This window comes from Polypterus senegalus, chromosome 3 (assembly GCF_016835505.1).
Source record: "Polypterus senegalus isolate Bchr_013 chromosome 3, ASM1683550v1, whole genome shotgun sequence".
NCBI classification, from domain to species: Eukaryota; Metazoa; Chordata; class Cladistia; order Polypteriformes; family Polypteridae; genus Polypterus; species Polypterus senegalus.
The window spans coordinates 256799972-256821353 of NC_053156.1; the positions used below are offsets into that span (position 1 = coordinate 256799972).

The 21382-nt window shown below is 36.1% G+C and overlaps 1 protein-coding gene across 1 annotated transcript; it reads right to left on the reverse strand.

Annotated features, from left to right (window-relative positions):
- Positions 1–10031: 10031 nt before the first annotated feature.
- sf3b6 (splicing factor 3b, subunit 6) lies at positions 10032–16988 on the reverse strand. Its single transcript, XM_039748937.1, has 4 exons — positions 16842–16988; positions 13933–14051; positions 12157–12295; positions 10032–10153 (listed from the first exon to the last, which is right to left on the reverse strand). The coding sequence occupies exons 1-4, from the start codon at positions 16869–16871 to the stop codon at positions 10064–10066; spliced, it is 378 nt and encodes a 125-aa protein (XP_039604871.1). The 5' UTR covers positions 16872–16988; the 3' UTR covers positions 10032–10063.
- Between the last annotated feature and the right edge of the window lie 4394 nt (positions 16989–21382).

A 21382-nucleotide genomic window follows, 5' to 3' on the forward strand; every position in this document is an offset into this window, starting at 1 on the left:
AAGTTCAAGGGGGGCAGTGAGACCTAAATAGCATAGCTTACCAGACTAGCTGGAAGGGCAGATAATGCAGAATGAGCTAATTGGTTACAGAAGGACTAGGACAACACACGGGCTTGGGCAGATTTGTGGTGGATGAAATTTAAAGTAGGTAAATGTAAAGTAATACGTGTAGGAAGCAGAAATGTTAGATTTGAATACACAATGGGATGTCTGAAACCTGAAAGTACACCTTATGAAAGTGATCTGGAAGTCTTAGTGGACTTGTCACTGGCTACATTAAGACAATGTATAGAGGCCGATCAAGAAGGCTAATAGAATATGAGGTCATATGGCATGATGTGTAGCATACAAGTCAACGGGAGGTTATGTTTAAGTTATATAAGACACTAGTGAGGCCTCACCTTAAGTACTGGGCATAGTTTTTTACATCCATATTACCAAAAAGATGTAGCAGTGCTAGAGGAGAGTGACTAGGCTGTACTGAAAAAAAGGGAAATGGCAGGTTGTTACATTTACAAGAATGGATTTACTTTATAGCACATGCATTGTTTATGTTCCACTTTTGAACATAACTCAATCATGTTTATTTTATTGAATCTTGTGGGATGTGCAATATACTAATTTCAGTCATTTAGGTAGAAGTCAAAATAGTTATATTTAGTCCTCACCAGAAATGAATACGCAGCAAGCGGATTTATCATCAGCAGAGGTTGGATAACATGGCGGTAAAGTTATGTGACTTTCAAAGAAGCAACAGGTTGTTTGTTTGAGTTATTGTCGCTGGTTAAGAGCAAAAGGTTAGTGAAATAAAAGTAAAAAAAAATAAAAACACACACACACACACAACGAGAAATATTCAGATGCTCATTTAAAATACATAATCACACAGACTAACGTTACTCTGTTTTGCATTTTTTCTTGTATTCTCTTTAAATGTTTTATCAAGGCCACCATGGTGGTGCAGTGGTAGTGCTGCTGTCCCACTGTAAGGAGACCTGGCTTTGCTTCCCGTGTCCTCCCGGCGTGGAGTTGTTTCATTGACATGAGCCATGTTTAACATAACATAATTAATTTAACAGAGAATGAAAAAGTTTAATTCATTTTATATAAAAATATCATGTTGTTTCAGAATATAATAATTTAGTGCATTAAGCATAATTAAATTATTTTTGATAAAAACAATTTAATTACGTGCAACCGATGTACATATTTTTGTTATTTTAATCTGATATGCCATTTTTTCAGTGTGAGAGATATGTGCTATGAGGAGAAATTGAAGGAGTTAGGACCTTTCAGAAACCAAGATTTAGAGGTGACATGATAAAAGTGTTTAAAATTATGAAAGGTATTAGTGCAGTGGATCCCAGCTGTTACTTTTAAATCACTTCTGCAACAAGAACACGGGGACATGGTTGGAAAGTTGTTCTGAGCAAACTTCACACACATATATGAAAGCTTTTTTCATGCAAAGAATTATAGACACATGGAATACATTATATGCTGGAGACTTTAGGGACCTTTAAATATTGACCTGCTGTTATTTTAGACAATCTAGTGTGGAGGACTGCCGGCTTCCCAGGCCGGTCCGCAACCCCAGGCCGACAGGAGGAGCTCTCCCGACAGCAGGATCGTTCCCCGAGGTCCAGCAGGGCCTTATGGACTCTGTAGTGTTTATACACAGCCCTGCTGGATACCTTGGGGACCACCAGTAGTCGCTGTAGGGGGACTTGTGGGATCTGTTTTGCCTTATGACCCGGGAGTACGTCACGGTCACGTGACGGGAAGGAATGGCGTGCTCCCGGGGTGAAGTAAAAGACTGATTGCCCTGACCCGGAAGGAATAAGGAACTGTGGACTGCTGGGACAGGAACACCTCCGGATCAGGGGCTATAAAAGGACGGTGCCTCAGTCCAGACACTAAGCTGTGCTGGGAGGTGGAGGAGCAAAGTGTCTGGGCGAGGAGAAGAGGTTATTGTGTTTATTATTGTTAGTTTATTGTATGAGTAGTGTGGAGGGTGCTTGGTGCACATTTGTGATAGAGGAAAATAAAGAGTCTTGGACTTTTACCCGGTGTCTGGAGTTATACCTGAGGGTTCAAGGGAGCACTAGCGCCCCCTACTGCCACACTAGGTCAGTGATCTCAAACTTTAGAGGGCCCAAGTAGCTACAGGCTTTCATTCTAACTCTTTTGTTAAGTAGTGACCCGTTTTTGCTTCTAATTAACTTCTTTTGAATTCATTTTAATTGACTTGCTTTTGAGGACTCCGATGCCTTTATTGTTTCTTTTTCCTTAATTAGCATCCAAACAATAATGAGATACAAAATGAACCAAAACATGACCAGCAAACTGTGCCGATCATATAATATCTTAAAATAAAGAAAGATGAAGGTCTCAGGAATGCTGATCTGCTCAGGTCCCTAAAACATTCTACCAGTGCTCTTAGAAAAGAGAAAATCAACAATTTCAGAAATGTCTGCAATTGCACAATGAGAGTAGCAACAAGCCATGGAATTAAAGAACGGGTTTAAATTACAACAAGAATCAGCGCCTAATTAAGCAACTAGTTGGAGTGAAATTGGTTGAAGTTTGAGGTCCTGACTTAGTTGGTCTTCTGTTGGCTCACTCACTTCAGGTTTCATTTCTGTTTGGGTGCCACTTAAGGAAAGAAATGAAGAAGTTCAGAGGAACAATGAAGAAATTCATTATAACAAATCTTAAAAATCAAGTCATTTAAAATTAATTCAAAAGAAGTTAATTAGCAATAAAAACAGGTCACAAATTAAGAAACGTATGAAAGCCTGCAGTCACTGGGGACCTCTGATCTAGGTGAATAGGATGTAGCAGCTTGCTGGGCTGAATGGCTGTTTTTTCACAATTCTTCTTAGCAAGTCAATGTGTAGACTTTTCATTCTGTTTCTAAAACCATGGAAAGGCAACTGTGAGTTTTCATGAAAAAAACTTTGCCTTACAATCAGTGCAAACAAGGACTTTACCAGAGACATACAGAGCAGCGTGGGGTGACAACAGTGGCTCAAGCCCCTGACACCTTTCTTTTATTGGTCCAAGTTTTCTTTCCCCCATTAGGACCTAATTGATCATTTCTGAGCACAAGAGTGTAAAAAATGAGAATAAAGCAGAAATAAGTATTGTGCCTTGTTAAACATAGGTAGGCTACTGTTTACCATCCTGGATTGAAATAAAGTATGATCTATAATAATGGTTGTGTTATTTCCACAAAAAAATGTACAATAAACATTTGTGTGCTTGTCATGTTAATTCGTATCATGTACTGACATAGCCAGTACCTCCACACAAGAGGAACATATTCACTTTGCTTGCTGCCATATTCAGTCACTTTACAGTTTAAAAAGGATATACTGTAAGAGATTTATACAATAAATGTTTTAAAGCAAATAACATTTCCTGCCTATCAACTCAAGTCCATTACAACCAAGCAAAGCATTCTGCAACTGCTGGCTGGCATCTCCAAGGGCACGTCTCTCTGTGTGCACCGTGTCTTCTCCCTCCAAGGTGAACAGAGGAGGACTGCTTTTGGCCGTACCATCTGGGGTCAGTCAGGTTGGGTCTGCTGACAGAACTGAGAGTTTTTCATTCTGCATAAACCTGATTATATTGATAGAGAAAGATATTACTAATAACAAAGTGGAAGCCATTGCCGTCAAAATGTGGCATTCAAAATGAAGATTTTGCTGTAAAACCCACAGGCTGACAACATCTAGAAAGCAAAAGGTATTAATATTATTTTTGTTTTGTTTTTCTTATTGGGAAATCTTATATTTAAAACATTTTTACATTGTACTTCAGGGTGCAGGATCATAATTTACATATTCTTGCTGAAAGTCTAATGCATAAAAATAGACCAGTGATATATGGCACCAGATCATCAGTTTTAGTGGCTTCCTGAATATCTGAACCACAACAGGTGCTTTATGGAGGAAAACAAAACACTTGGATTTGATGTGCTATGATGTAAACTCTTGCTTTTAAGAACCACTTGAGATTTCATGTAATTAGTTTATAATTTTCATCTATTTAAGATGTCTTATATTAGTAAAAACAAAGTGTCTCTTCTTGTCTTCTGAGCCACACTGTCCACCACATGTTCTGTGCTCATCACTGGACTTTTCTGCCTACAATGAACTGTTGAAAGGGCAGTACTGTGAAGGGGGGTGGGGGGTGGGCGAATAGGGACAATAAATGGCGATAATACTATTGTGTCATACAGCTTTCTTATGTTTGCTCTCGTTAATTGTGGAGTTCTTCGTTTTTTTTTTCATTGTATTCTGCATTACAACTTTGTCTTTGATTTAGTTATTCATGCTTATTTGTATTTTGAACAACTTCCCTTAATTTAATCATTTTAACTCACAGAAAGTAGTAAGAACATAAGAAATTTAACAAACGAGAAGAGTCCATTCAGTGCCTCAAGTCCATTTGTTTAGCTAAGAGCTATACTCTCCCAGATGCTTCTTAAAAGTTGTCCAGGTTTCAGCTTCAACTACACGTCTCAGTAATTTGTTCAAGATTCCCACCACTCTTTGCATAAAGAAGTGCTTCAGAGCTTCAGTCTTAAATGCTCTTCCCTTTCTTTTCCAGTGGTATCCTCACATATATAATTCTCCATTTAATTGAAAGAATTCAGCAGGATCTGCTTTATTGAGGTCTTTGAATTTGTATCTATTACACTTTGTTTTTATTTGTTGTTTCTTGAATCCATCCCTAAGATACTTGCCTCACAACCAGTGCTAGGTTCTGGACTCTCCATGTTCTCCTGGACCACAGAGCTGACTTTTCACCCAGCATTATGCTTTTGTCCACCATTCAGTGCTGTCACTTTGGATTACTTTGTCCAGGCCTCTATGGTATCCACATATACCCCCTTTCTCTCTCCCTCTTGTCAATAAGCCAGGCATGGCTGACAAGTACTGGGTTACCTGTCTAAGGGTTTTTCTTCCAAGTCAAATTACTCTCTGATTTCTGCCAGATCCCCTGAATATTTCCCTTTTAAGATAATCTGCATAGTCTGTTTACCCACATTTGTACATTAAGGGTCATTCCTGCTACCTGTGTGATTTTTTTTTCTCTCAGAGTGTGGCAACTCCCTAACAGGAGCAGCCGAAAGAAGAAGAAGAAGAAGAAGAAGAAGAAAAAGACTGACTTTGCCAAGCTTGGCTCCTAGTAGACTGAAATGGCTTGTTTTTAATTATAAAGGTGTATTCATTTTTCTAACATTATTTATGTCTTAGAAAAACAACTTATGCCTTCAGCTGTCATTGATGGAAAAAAAAGAAAAACATGTCAGAGCTTTCATTAAACCTAAAGGAAGTCAAGTGAAATAAAGTCTACACAAGACAGGCTCTATTTTTCATTTCTCTTTTTAAGTTATTCTGCTGAATATTTTCATTTAAGTATTTCTAATGACATGATGTTTGTATTGTCCTTTACTTTAGCAATTGTAATCTTTAAAAAAAACACTAAAAGCAAGGAAACAATACCCACACAAAATTGTGAACATCCATCATCCAAGTCATTAAGACTGGCATGTTTAGGAATGGCCAGACAAGGAAAAAAGCTGTCTATCACCCAGAGTTAGAAGTTATCAGACTGTCAGTCATTTAACCCAACTAACATGGCAGTCTCTGATAAAGAACCTGCCGCCAGTCCAACAAAATTACAATGAATCCAATCTCGCCTGCCCTTCTAATCTATGTGTCAACTTGCAGTACACCAGTTATGTTTCACATAGCAGCACATGAAAGTATTCATCATATGCCCAATTACATAAAGACAACCGCCTTTTTATTTCTCTTCAAGGTCACCAAAATAATCAGGTTACAGTGGCAAAAGGATTCCACCTTAAGACACTTGAATATCCCTTAATCCCATTATTGGTAAGTGAAATAATTTACTATATGTTTATGAATGGTTTAAAAAAAGAAAAAAAAAACTATGCATGTTCTGCAGTCACTTTTAGTAGAAAATCATACTGTTAATAATCTTTTTGAAAGGTGATGTGGTAAACTCACATATATTGCACTATAGATGTGCTGGATTTAAAATTCTCATAAAGGGCCTCTGGCCTAAATGTGTCCAGTCCCGACATATACAGTAATGTTAGCAACTTCAGGTTGGTCACGAGAGCCTTAAACACCTGCTGTGAGCGAGTCCCATGGAGGACACTCACTGCATGCTCATAACTGGCTGTTCTTAATCTGGAGAAGTGGCACTTTCACTGCAATGCCATCCTGTATTATCAAGCTGCTTGCCTTAAGATTGATTTTGAGCCAAAGATCGCTACATTTTGGTTGCTTGTACTGGCCATGTCATTAATTCTAAAACTATGTAGAGCTTGCGACCATAGATGAGAATCGGGACGGAATCTGAAGAGTAAATCAAAACCTTCGACCTGCCATTTGACCATTATACTCCCACATGTCCATCACAAAGCTACCAGCCATATACTGACTTGTTACTCAATCTCACAATTATACGTGTCCACACACATTCACTTCTCCACCTGGAGTACAGCTGCTGGCATCCACTCTACTAGTTCTTTTTGTAATTTTTAAATGTCACCTCTTAAAAGGAAAATTCCACCCCAAAACATTTCTTTTACTGTTTCTTACTCCATAGTCTGTAGTGACGGCCAAGAAACATTTGTAATCTCATGTTTTCATGCACAACAGAGAGAAAAAAGTTTGACATAATAGAATCCAATGGTGACCAATGTTGTACAATGGGAAACAATGTGAAAAACATGCATGGTAAAAAGGAAAAAAAACAATGGATCAAATTACTGTGCATTCACCTCTGATGCTTGCATAAGAGAGAGTGCCCCAGCTGCCTACAAGACCCACAGCATCAAAACCTCTGGGATGAAGCCTGGAAACAATGAGCAACTTAAATACATTTGTTAGGTAGAATGCCAGGTGGGGCTGTGTGGCCTTTTGGTCTTGAAACCGCTGCCGATTTTTTTTCTATCCTCCATGAATCAGTGAATGCTCGTAACCCTGACATCCGACCTTATCATCAGATTCACCTTTATAAGACTCGACCTGTCTACTAATTATACATCCACTGTATGTTGTGTAACCTTGTATTGACTTATTTTTGTTTATTACTCTTACCTAGTTTAATTTTTTGTAGAAATTTCATATTTTGTAAAGTACTATAAAGCTATTGTACATACTGTGTAAGAAAATGTGCTATAAAAATAAATGTGTATTCAAATCTAACATTTCAACTTCCAATATACATTATCTATCTAATTATATTAAACTGAATCTGCCAATTACATAAAGCATTACACCAAACTCACTAGCCATTCTATAACTTTTGAAATCTTGTAGCATGGAGCACTAGCCTACTTTCAAATGTTGCACATCCGTTATTAACACACCACACAGAACTACTGCACCACCACTAGTAGCCTAAATTGCTGTCATTTGATAGAAATAAAATGTGAGTTCATAGATCCATTCTATAACCTGGATATTAGTAGGTCTTAGGATTCAACAGAACATGTTTTTTCAACCGTACATTTTCCAGAATTTGTGTCTTTGCCTACTGCAATCACAATGTTAACTTTTGTTTATTGAACTCATGTTTTGTGTGGCGGGTCTTATGAAACCACTGCAATTTTGCTTTTCCTGATATAACTATAGTATTATACAGAGTTCCAAGTCATTGACATCTTTCCTCTTGCCCTCTGAATAGCATACGAGATGAGTCACTAAGTCAGATTTTCTGTAAGTTTGATACTGTGCCCGCTTTAACCAGTCAGTTGAATGGAAAGAGCCAGCACATATAATAGTTACCAATTAATGTAGAGATTCAAAGATATACTAATACATTGAAACCTTTATAGTCATTTACTTTAACAAGTTAAATATTGATATGTAAATTACATTTTAACTCACTTTTTCCATAGTGTAAGAATTGCAGGTTAAACTGCCACATCACCTTTTAAGTATGGTTGTCCCCTTCTTAGTTTTACTCCCTTGCCTGTTTCAGTAATTCACTTTGGTGCAACCTAAACATTATGTTATTGGTCATTAGAGCCTGTTTGTTATATTAGCTTAATCAAGGACTGGGCTATATGCCTACAAAGACAACTCTTATTTAACTGGAAAGTGATCAATTACTATGTTAGTTTCCTTCTTGAAAGGCATTCAAATATCTTATTGCACTGCTGCAGTTTGTATAAAAGGAATGTTTAGCACTCCAAAAATGCCTTTTTAATCGATTCACTAAGCCAGAAGGCAAACTATTTAAATAGCCTAAGACTTTTGTACCATATTATATATACATATACACAGAAAAATTATACGTATAAAACACACACTCCATAAATAAAGAAAAGTGAAATCTAACTTGTGTAGCTCTCCCATCTTAAATTGCCCTCTAGAACTGTAAACAATGTGGCACATGAAGCCTTAATCAAAACTAAACTTTACTAGCATATATAAAATATATATTAACCAATATTATTTATTTTTATATATATATATATATATATATATATATATATATAATACGTAAAACTAATTTCATATATTAACAGGCATCATTAAAAGAATATGCAACTCCAGCCTCCACATCCAGGGCACGGATTATTTAGGCAGCCTAGAAGTCTTCACGATAACTCTTCAACTTTGTTAACTGAAGATCTCGCTTTCCTATTTCCCTTTGTCAACCGACCAAATTTTCATTATCTTCATATGAGAACAACTTCAATCATATTTAGCCATCAATTTCTGTTTTACTGTTTCTTTAACTTGATGTATCTATGTATGTAAATTCTGCTATGTTTACAGCTAGTAATACATTTTCTATACGTATTTCATATAAGGACAAATGAAGTTCTGTCTACGAACTGAGATGCAAAAATAACCAGATTGGTAAAAAAAAAAAAAAATTATTGATGAATTACAGCTTTCTAAACATTGTCACCTTCTATATACTGCCCCTCCCGATCTCTACACTGCCCCATATGTATCTTCCATTGATTGAAACCGTGGTGGAAGTCTTCTTACTTGAGGCTCTACAACAGGCTTGCCGTTTTTGTCTTCATTTCATCCACTGAAGAAAAAATGTGTCACTTTTGATTTTCAGGAGCAAGTAAAAATCACAGGGAGCTAAATCGGGCAAATAGGGTGGATGATTGAGGACAGGGATATTTTTGTCAGTCAAAAACTGCTTTACGGAAAAAGAAAATGCATAACAAATTTGATGTTGATTTGCTGTTCGATTTTTTTACCCGACATTAACGTGGCAACTCGTGTAGCGATTGTTGTGCAAATACTGACTGGGCTATTCACAGGATATACCTAGCCGGTCGGCGGTATGAGAGGGGGTGTAGGAGGGGATATAGTTCTACGACTCATGTTCAGCCGACCAAAGACAGTTTTCCAGGAAAGCCCCAAGCCCAGTCCAGTTATTTTTGTGTCTCACCTCATATACTGTATATTTATCTCTTAACACATGATAATTTAAAAGAATAACTTGAAATTAAATTCTGAACTGTTCCTGCACTTAAGCCTGTGATCTAGAAGCACTTCACTGGATTTCTCTTTGCAAACTGGCAAAAACTCAGGCAATATTATAACCTTTCTTTCTACTACAATGAGAAGTCCAGCAAAATGACACCTTTTATTGGCTAACTAAAAGGCTACAGTATTTACTTTTGATATATATTTTTAAAAATAAACTGCTTACTAATTTTTAATATTCATATAACAGAAGTCTTAAGGAAAATGATTTTAAACATTCTCCTGGGCTAGAATGAACACTTCCGCACACTACTTAGCTTAAAAGAAAAAAAAAAAAAAAAATATCATACCAAATCAAACAAAATAAAATTACAGAAATATTCAACATTTACTATTTGTGTCACGTTAAAAAAATACAGCAAAAAAGACCAACTTAAAAATGCAGTCTTTCTTGTATCTCAATGAGATTAACAAAGTTAAATAATATATCAAAATTACAGAAAATGGAGACATGAGGAATTGGGGAGTACACAAGATGGCAAAGCATGAATTTATTTAGGTGGATCTGTGTTGATTCCATATTTTTCCTTAAGCAATTTAAGTTGCTCTTCCTTCTTCTTTGTATCCATCTTCTGGAATGCCTGGGGATAAGAAAAAAAAAATCAATATAATTAAAATACTGTAGAAACCATTTAATAAAGATTTTTTTTAAAGTCATTTAACTTATAACTGACAGTTTATAACTAATATTAATACATCAACCATGATTAATAATGTAATTGATGAACCATTCAGATGACGATCCACGTTTCTACAGTATGACTTCTGTGTCCTAAACTAATGATAGGTTAAGAACACTTGAGTCACAATTAAAATGCTGCTTGGATGCAAAAGCCTTTTGTGGTTTAGAAGAAAAAAAAAGTCAAAGTGTATATATACACACAAACAAACATAAAATATGTATCATTACGATAGAAATCAAAAGAAAATTTGCACAGTCCTACTCTTGTCATTAACAGATGGCTTCCCAAGATGGAATATTAAACAGATTCAATGCCAGATAAACAAATTGTATCTACGGTACACAGATTAATCAGTTGGTAATCTGACATAGACAAATCTTTTTTTTTTTCTTTCAAATGGTTCAACATTAGTAATAATAGTTTGTCCATAGATCCAGACCCGAGCAAGACATGCTCCTCAGGTGGTCGAGACCTCTCCAAGGAAGAAGCTGACAAAACAGCAGCAGATCGATTACTGTTTTGCACACATGGCACTAACACAGCACTTTAGCAGCCAGGAGCTGTGTCCAGTGTCCATCTGCCTGCATGGGTGTGTGTTCACCAGCATCTCTCACAGACCCGGGGGAAAGTGAGCATATGAGTTGCCTCTGACCCCAGGTCATTGGAGTAGGGCAGAGAGAAGACTGCCTGTATGAAGTAGATGCTGCTTTTCCAGTTCAATCATGAACACTGTGCATTTTCTGTTGCTGACTCAATGCCTCAGGTTTTACTATCCATCACTGATGTCAGAAAAGCAAAAATAAATTAATATTTAAGTGGGATACCTCAAATTTTTTAAAACTTGTATAAGTATTAAAAAATCTTTTAAGATTAATAACCTACACATGATTTTTTTAGCTGCCTTCAGCTAGTTGAGCATCTTATTTTAAAAGGTTAAAGATGTTACATTTGATCTCTCTGGCCGTCTTGCAGAGAAAAATATAGTTTTCATGCAATAATAAGATAATTTGTTTTTTAAAAAGTTGCTTGTGTTTTAGGATGGCAAACAGCAGTGGGATATTTTGGTTAACACCTGTATGATTTGTAAAATATACTTTTTTTTTTGCTTTGGGTAATTTACTAATTTTCCATAGATTATGGACATCTTTATTTTACAGTTCCCTTGAGTTTATTCTTTGTGTGTTGACTGCTGTGACACTGCAACTTCACTTTGTGGTCAATAAAGCATCCATTCATCCTTTCATATTTTTACTATTACACTATTGTACTCTTATTATTTTCGTTGAAGGCGATGAACAATTGAGTACTTTGAATTTGCAGAGTTTTAATGTATGTCCATTTAAGAGATGCTTATACATTTAATTAAATCACTCTTTAGCAGTGCATTCAAAGTCTACAGTTGTTTTGATTGTGTTTGATATATCTATGTCTCATACGCAATGCCAACTTGAGAATTAATACACTGGCCTCCTTTTCTTATTGCCTTCTTTTCATCTTGCCATTTAAGAAGGCATTCAAATTCAGGTTGTAGTTGTTCAAGTAGTATTTTGATAAAAGTTTGTGTTTCTGGTAATTGATTAGGGTTAGGGTTTAGTTTAGACTATGCCATTATTATTATTATTTTAATCTTTTGTGTTGATTCTACATTATGTTTGTAATTCAGTGTGTACTTCATTATTTATGTATTTATGACTGCAAGTTTTAATGTTAGATGTAATTAACTGCAATAAATTTTATATATTTGTAAAAATACTTCAAAGCCAATTAAAAGAAGCACAACAGTGCACACAAATGCTCTGCCACCTAGTATTAACTCAGGACTCAAAAATCAAAGGGTAGCAGTTATACACTAGGACACCACAGACATATTTCTAAAGCACTTTAGTCAAATATATACATACCCTGTTAGCATTGTAATACAAGACAACAAGATAACGGTTGCAGACATTAAATCCAGATAAATGATCACAGGCATTTTTTGCATCAAAGATGTCTTCATAAACCACATATGCTGTTCCTCTGGTTTCTGGTGTATTTCCACTGTAAACATTAAAGTAAAAAAATAAACACATTGCAGAGTACAAAATGACAATTTCAAGATAAGCTGAAAATGTAACAAGCCAATGCTGTAGACAAGTACTAATAGTGCAAGTTTTGCTCTCAGAAGAAAATATGAACTGATCATTTCTGGTTCTGTCGGAACACTGTACATGAAATAAATTCTAAATAAAATGCCCTTTTTATAATGTTACTCCAATTACTGCGGACTCAGATGACTGAAACTACCAGAACACTTGCTCAGTTTAACATCTGGCGCTTGTAAAAAGGCCAAAACATTCTGGAGGAAGATCTATTTTACACACTAGGGGTGTCTCATTATAGAGATACACTTCTTGCAGTAAAAGGTAGTACAAAAACCTCCATATTTCATTCATTAGAAACCGACATCTAAACCGCTCAAACAAACATACAATTGACAGAACATGACTTATCTGTAATGATCTGACACAGAATTACAGTTTGAAATGTTTCACCATTTGGAAACGTGAACAATTTGAAAATAATTTGGCCAAAAACAAGTGTCCTTGCTCATTTTAAATCATTTGTGTTTCTGACTCAGCTTACCCAGACTGTTCACTAAATAACTTCAGCAGGAAATACACACACACAACTTTAGGTAGAAGTAGGTATGATTGCATGACACAAGGCACAGAGGCTACTATTAGAATTATAGTGCTCTAAATGGGACACAGAGCTTTCAAGACACCATAAGTTCAGCAAACAGAGGTGTTTTAGAATTTATGAGTGATGCAATGCATGAAGGGCATACCCACACACATAAGTGTCCATGTTATTTTTTTTTATATAAAAAGAAAGTGCTTTTCCCCCTCTAATCCAGGCCTTTCTTTAGCAGACTCAGGTCTATGTTATACCTCAAGCTAAAACAGAGATAATAAGTAAATTAATATAAACATTGCTGTAAGGCCTTTATTACTATTCAATGCCTCCCTTTCTCACTCTGTGAGATACATTTTACTTTTGAATGCATATAACAGACCAGGAGCACTGCACACTAAACTAAATTTACTGCACACAAAAAGCAGCATAATGAGAACAGTTCAACTGCAGCAAAACAAATTTATGAAATATTCTAAATGTCAAGCCCTGTTTTCCTAATAAAGGATAGATGTATTTACTGCACTTGAATATTAAGCTTTTGTTCATGCTTTATCATCACTAAGATAACAGTGCCACTGTATAATTTAGAAGGCTGTAAGTATGTTAACACATTTCATGTTTGGGTTACTTTAACTTTGAGAGGCAATACATTGCTTTTGCATATGTACAAAAAAAAGTTTAAGGCTATGTTGTTACAGTATATTACAGTCTTCCACAGAACCAGTCATGCGGTACATTTTACATATTTCAAATGTGTATGAAGAACATAACTGAAATCAAGCATTACACAAAAACTCAGTTTTTGGAAGGATCCGCTTACACATATGCAGTTTAAAAATAAGCTTTGAAATGTTTCTTTACAAAAGATAACTACTTATTCTTTTTTTTTTTTTTTAAACTAACACCTAACATTTGTTTTGCACAGAAAACAATGCTGATTTTCTCAGCCTGTTTGGCCCCTGCTGAAAGTTGTTACATCAAGTGATTTCAGTACTTACACTCTGATCTGTCTAATTGGCCCATATTTTCCAAATATATCATACATCTCTTCTGCTGTGATTTTGTATGGAAGGTTTCGAATATATAATATTCTGTTTACTTCTGGAGGTAATCGGATCTGAAAATAAAAAACAAATAGAACATACAGAAAATAATCAACTGCACAAGTTAAACTATTAAAAATTCTGCTTTTAATGTAAGTTACTGCAAATAAATCAACTTCTGAGAGACTACAGCTAAATAAACCCATATCAGCTTTTCATTACACAAAATAAATGCAACTGTTTTATTCCAATTTCACATATAGCAGGTTGAAAAATGACTGACTGACTTGAACTACAGTATGGCAAGAAAATCCCATGTCACATGCAATTAACCCAAGGACTTTGTATTGTAAACTGATTATGCTCAATGTTAGCATTCACACAAAAATATAGTAAAATATATTTAGTACAAGAAAAATCGCAGTATGAAGATCCAGTTGGCCAACTGTATGTTCTGAATTTGACAAAATGGTTCTTAGTCCAAAACACTTTAAGAACCACTGCAAACTGCACAATACTAGCAAACTTTTACCATTATATTTACTTAAACATTGAAATGAGTTCCAAATAAAAATAGGAACTCAACATCATAACCGACAGATTATCCCTTTTCCCTTGCTTTATAAAGGTTCTAAATCATGTAGACTGTGGGGTGTTTAATTCTTGTTCAGGAAGGCAACAGTGGTTGCAGATTTTCCCCGATGCTTTGCTTTTGATCAGAACTTAATTAGCCTGACAAACTGAAAATACCTATTGCTTAAATTAAGTTAATTCACTTCTAAATATTCATAACACTCTTGCATTTTTCACTCAAACTTATTATATGATCCTCATTCTATTTGCAAAATGACCCTGTGCACGTCTGTGGTCACAGCCTGGTGAAACCAACAGGTCCATACCATCTGTCATCATCGGACTGAATAACCAACAATACCAGGCCCGGTAGCCCATACTTCCACCTAAGCATCCCCCAGAGGTTAACCTGAAGACGTAGTTGTATGCTGGCATACTCCTATTAACGTTCCAGAATCTTTGTGAGGGTAAAATTCTGGCCCGGTGTCCTGGATGTTGTTGGACTGTCTTGGTTGACACGCTAGTTCAACATTGTGTGAAGGTCAGGGACATGAAAACTGGAGTGGTGAACCTCATCTTTAAAAATGGGGACTACAGTGTGTGTTCCAACATTAAGGGGAATCACAACAACAACATTTATTTATATAGCACATTTTCATACAAAAATGTAGCTCAAAGTGCTTTACATAATGAAGAATAGAAAAATAAGACACCGTAAGAAAATAAGTCAACATTAATTAACATAGAATAAGAGTAAGGTCCGATGGCCAGGGAGGACAGAGAGAGAGAAAAAAAAACAAACAAAAAAAAAAACACTCCATATGGCTGGAGGAAAAGATAAAATCTGCAGGGATTCCAGACCATGAGACTGCCCAGTCCCTTCTGGGCAATTCTAACCCTCCCCGAGTCGACCTATGCTAGAGTTCTGGAAAGGAGGGTTTGGCTTGGTCAATTTTTTCCCTGTGATTATTTTAAAACATTCACAGCCTGTGATGGACTGACATCCTGTCCAGTGTTGGTTCCTGCTTTCTTTCCAATACTGCAGTAGTAGTATCTGCATCTCTCTCCCCAGAACACAAACATGTATTTAATAAAATCAAGAAACGGATTTCAATAATGTTTCAACAAAAATATTTGGAAACATGAGGAAAAATATGAAGAAGTGCATAATCTGCCTATAAAAACTTAAAATATTACGAAATACAGTATACAACCTGAAAGAAATGAAGCACTACCACGTTGTGTTTATAACACATAACATGTTTTAATGACAGCACCGCTGTTGTTCAACTAACAGTATCACAGATCAAAGACTGGAGACACAACACCACTAAATAAAAGTGGTACTGATCTCTGACTTCCATTCCCGTCAGTAAATAAACAACAGCAATCTTCATGCTGAACCTGAACGTTTGCGCCTGTTCAAGGCAGGTTACAATCACTCAAACCAGTCCAATTCTTGTCCACAAACAATCTAAGCAGCAAGACAAACATGTGGAAGAAAACCACATTCAGAACAACGCACAGCCAAGTTATGCGCACATACAGTTTATGCAAGTCAATTACTAATTTCTCATTAACACGAAGATGGAATGATTTAAAGGTGTACACTGATTTGTAACTTTAAAGACACAATGGGATAGTTCAATTAACAGAAAAAATGCCCCCTCTCACATATACAGTCCTGGACTGAACAAAACACGACGCTCAACAACCACTGCAGAGGATCACGTCACACTGGACCGCTCTTCCCCCAACCACCCCCTCTCAATTCTGGACTCCAGGTGAGTTTTTCCCAGGCCGATGTGGAACTAGAACCCCAAAATGTTCCGTGACTAGATCAGTTTTACCAAACGAGTCAACGGTGGGAACTGAACCTTCTACTTTTCAGTTCAATATCCTAGTTAGCAGGCTGACTAATTATACCAATATGGTTTTAAGAGTGAGGCAGAATATTTAAGAACGAATCACCTTACATAAAGCTTGGAAACGGCTCTAAAAACGTTATCCTTTTTCTATACCCATGAGGTCCCTTACCCTATCTAATTTCTTTATAAATTATGTATACGTTTTAAAACAAAGTATTACAAAAGCAAACACTAGAGTCGTTGGTATGATACTGTATTTTACTTAACGTTTAGAATGAGCTCAAAACCTTAATGATCTTAAAGAACACGTCGTTATGTTTTCAGGCCTACAGTGTTTATAGTTTTTGTCTGATTAAAAGGTTGCTTAATAAACACTTACAACGAACCAGTAATTTCGAATGCAGTTTAAAACGCCATACTTACATTTGCTCTTTTCGCTGCCTGCATAGCCATTGTGAAATTATTTTAAGTTTCACCAACACCGCTTCCAAAAACGATAAACAACACGCAAAACGCTGGCAAAAGGGAGAACGAAGCTATTTGGTCACCTGATTTCATGCGCCTCCCACAATTCATTTCGCTCTCTGTACGGAAACCCATTGGTGCCAAACTACTCATGAAAACGCCAATACCACTACAAGGTCAGGGTGATTGTTGTTGGAGTAAGGAGGATGTACCGGTGTTAACACCTTCTTTTAATGCAACGAAAACATAATAAAAATTGCCGTTATTCCCCGTTTGACTCGTTGTTGTGTCCAACTCAAAGTTCCCGACCTTTCGTTCATTATTTATTTGAATTTAACGCATGTTTAGTAGGTCTCTTGGACGTAGAAGTAATCTAAGCGGGGCTAGGAATAGGCGGATGCGTGTTTATATGAAGGAATTCAGTATCGTCCTATCTTGCTTTAAGATAGAGCTGTTATTGTTTTTAAAGGTAATAATTTAACTTGCTCCTTGCTGATAAGCACATGGGTTGATTGACACAACTATTCATCGTGAGCGTTGACTTTTGCGCTTAAGTAATACCTGCGGTTTTTTTAACCATTTTTTTCGAAACGTTTATGCATAAATGTAGCTTATATTTATGAAATGTAGTAGTTAATTTCCGTGTTTCAATAGTGTAATGTCTGTAAAACACCGTTGTAAAGAAATAAACTGAATAACCTATAATAAACTGGGTATAACATCATCTGCCACTTGGCGATTAACGACATCGTGGGAAGGACGATTTGCAGAATGCCTCGTGCAACCGTTTACCACAATAAATAAATGCCTGTGTATTTGCTGACGCCACTGTTTATATCACCATTGTTCAGGGAGTTAAAGACGATCATGTTCGGAATACTTGGTCAAGAACCATTCCCAGTATTTTGGAGCGCACATTTTCATACACTGGCTAATTTATTGACCCCAGCTCGTCCAATCCGCGTGACCTTTGACTGTGCTATAGTAAACCGGAGAAAACCTACATGAAGATACAGACATATAAAATAAAATGCTTGTGCTTTGAGGGAAATTGTACCACTTTACCAGCTATATAAAACAAAACACTAAAAGCCATGGGCAGGACAATTTTATTCTAATATGTAAAAATTGCTGCCTTTGTGAGGAAAAAATCAAAACACAAAAATACTGAAATGTTTATTTATTCAGATATTCTTTTATTACATCTGCAAAAGCTTTTAGTAATTTCTCTGCCTTTTTTCAATTCAATGAGCATCTGCATAAGCCTTTTATGTTCGTCTGCAAACTCTTGAAACCAGGATAGGTGCTCTTTTTCCTTACACTTTTTCTTTTACCGTCTCTTCTTTTTGTTACTGGAAGGACACTGCTATGCCTTATCATTGTTGATTGTCTTGAGCTTTCACCAGGGGCCTCATGTATAAACGGTACGTACACACAGAAATGTTGCGTAACAACGTTTCCACGTTCAGATTGCGATGGTGTAAAGCCACGCACATTTCCACTGTACCTCATACCCTGTTGTACGCAAGTTCTTTGCTCGGTTTTGCAGACTGGTGGCACCCAGCATCAAAGCAGTGCTACTGTTCCTGTGTGGCTACCCTTTCTTTCTTAGATCCACATTCCTGACGTGGCTTTATAAATACACTGAAACTAACTGCATATTGTTTATTAGTGTAATGCATCTGATTGTAATTAACCTGTAACAATATAATGGTCCAGGGAATAGCCATAGTATTCCAAATACCATAACTGCTTTAGCATTGTTACTCTCACTGCACCTTCTTTTTCTTCTTTCAGCTGCTCCTGTTAAGGGTTGCCACAGCAGATCATCTTCTTCCATAATACTCTTACTGCACCACTCGAAGTATTTATATCACTGTATCTGAGTGAGGAATCAGAGCAGAAGCTGATCGGAAAGAGAATTATCGGTATACAGCATCAAGCACATACTGCCTCAGCCATGGCAAAATGTTTCAAAGCCTTTCCTGTACGGACCTCGCGGTTCAGAAACAGTTTCATCCCAACAACTATAAACGCACTCAATCAATTGCTTCTTGTAGAACTGTTTGTACTTATAAGTACAATTACCCCACTGTAAACTTGCACTACAGGTATAATATTGCACAACCTGCGCCACTTTATAAAACACGTATTTACATATGATGACGATATCATTTTTAAGATGAAATGCAGCAAAATATGTTGATTATATTATACAGATAAAACTTTAACTTCATTTAAATAATCTGTGTTGTTAATAATTAAACATGTGAGGACACGGTGCTGCAGCGCTAGCAAGTTCACATATTATTCCTGCCTCACGCTGTATATTTGCTGAGGCTGGCGCGAGACTGGAAGGATAGACGGATAGAATAATTAAACACGTACTATGAAGAAAGTTCAATGTTCCTTAAAAGTTTTGAAGAATCGTTGTTGTAAGCTTACAGATGGCTTAACGTCCATTACAGAGCTGAATGTGTGGCGATTGGGTATTTGGAGAAGGAAAAGTAAGGACAGGAATTGGAGGTTAGTACGTTTGAAAGAGACAGTACTGCTGCAATAAATTATTTCATCAAAGGTCGCGCATGGCACAGCAGCATCTTGTGTGAGACATGAACAATCACTGCACCATCGTGTTCCCGTGTTTAATAACATGCTTTCATTCCAATCATCATGAAAATGATATCATGTATACATCTCAGTATTTTAATTATTCAGAGAGCTGTAATATCACGAATGTAAAGAATTCTGTGTCCTGTTAGAAAAAGAGAAAGAACGGAAGCACGTAGTGATTCACACACATAGAGCACATAGAAGATCAAATACAAAACAAAGCATTTAACGTGCTACTTTAACTACGATGTGATTTGAGAAACTGGTTAATTAAACGATTTTAAGATGAAGTTTATGATGTTCTACTTTAATGACAAAATAACGTGATTAAAGTGGAAATTTCGAGATTAAAGTTGACATTTCGTGCTTTTTCCCCACTGCATGCCTATTTTTTTTTCTCTGTACCCTAATAAACTTTCATATGACACTCAGACAGTGGGCTAAAACTCACTTTTTCACGGTGACTTTGATATGTGACTTCTTTTTTATTTCGGTCACTGTGTGACTTTGTGTACTTGAGCTTTCAAGTTTCTCCAACACGCTATGTCACTCGATTGACTTCCTTTTGTTGATTATTTTTCTGTGTGTAAGCATATTTCGGCTTTTGTGCTTACATCATGTTATAGTGCGAATTCTACGCACGGCGTTATGCATGAGGCCCCAGGTCCTTCAGCATTAAGCATTCCATTACTGCCATTACTTGGAGAAACTGCTCAAGACAAAATGTATTTGATCATTTTCTCTTTGCAGCATATTTGGAAGACTGCTAATTTACATGCTATTTAAGCATCACATCAACTACAGGACTATGTATTTTTTTTTTTTTTTTTACAAAGGAATGCTATGCTTCATTTAACATCATATTAAAACATCCAGTATTGTTTAAAAAGACAACTTAAAATCATATGAAAAATTATATATACCCTGCTTCAATTCTATGGTTTTACATGTCAGGACATAACCACTATCATTTAGGCTTCAGCAAGTCTTTAATGAAATCTAACCTCAAATGACAAATATACACCAAATTTTATTTTGTATACCATGCCAACATTCACCCTGTGATTCAGTAGCTAGTAGGGCCACCTTCAGCATCATTAACTTGAAATAATTGTTTCGTATAGGAGTTTAAGTATATGAAATTGTACTGAAGGAATTTTGGTCCACTGCCACTTAAAACACTACTTAAGTTTATTGCTATTTAAGGGCGTTAATTTATAGACCACTAAGATAAAGCCACGACATCACATTGGCATCAATGTGTAGACTTTAAAATAACAATTTCAAAATCTACAACAGAAAGACTAAAAAAGAAAAGAGTGTAGATTTGCTAGTGTGTGTAATATTACTGTCCTGTTGCCCAATCCAATTGTAGGTAGGTGTTAATCATTAGATTGCCTCACATCTTCCTCTAACTATTCTGATATAAAGATAAGTTAATAGTGGACTCAGTGGTTCTAAGGAGACAAAATCAATTGGCTTATCAACATATACGATTGTTTAAAGGCCATACAATATAGTGTAGGAAATAAATTGATGATGCTAATAACCAGGTATACAAATGGAAAAAACTGCAGCATCAACAAACGTTTAATAAGTGCCTGACCCTGAAAAATGGAAACTGGGAATCTGACAGATGTTAGGTGTTTTAAAAATGTATATGATGAAAAGGGATAATGAAAGTCTGCATATATACATACTATAATGTTCTTCTCAGGATTTTGTTTAATTTTAAAGCACTGCTTTATATAACAGACTTTATTTAAGCTGATACATATTAGTGGTTATGTGGCTGTTACCTTATATAGGTGTATGGATAGCAATTAAGCCTGGTGTTTGTTTATTATGTAATACTATTAGTAACACTAATGTTATGTGCAAGGCAA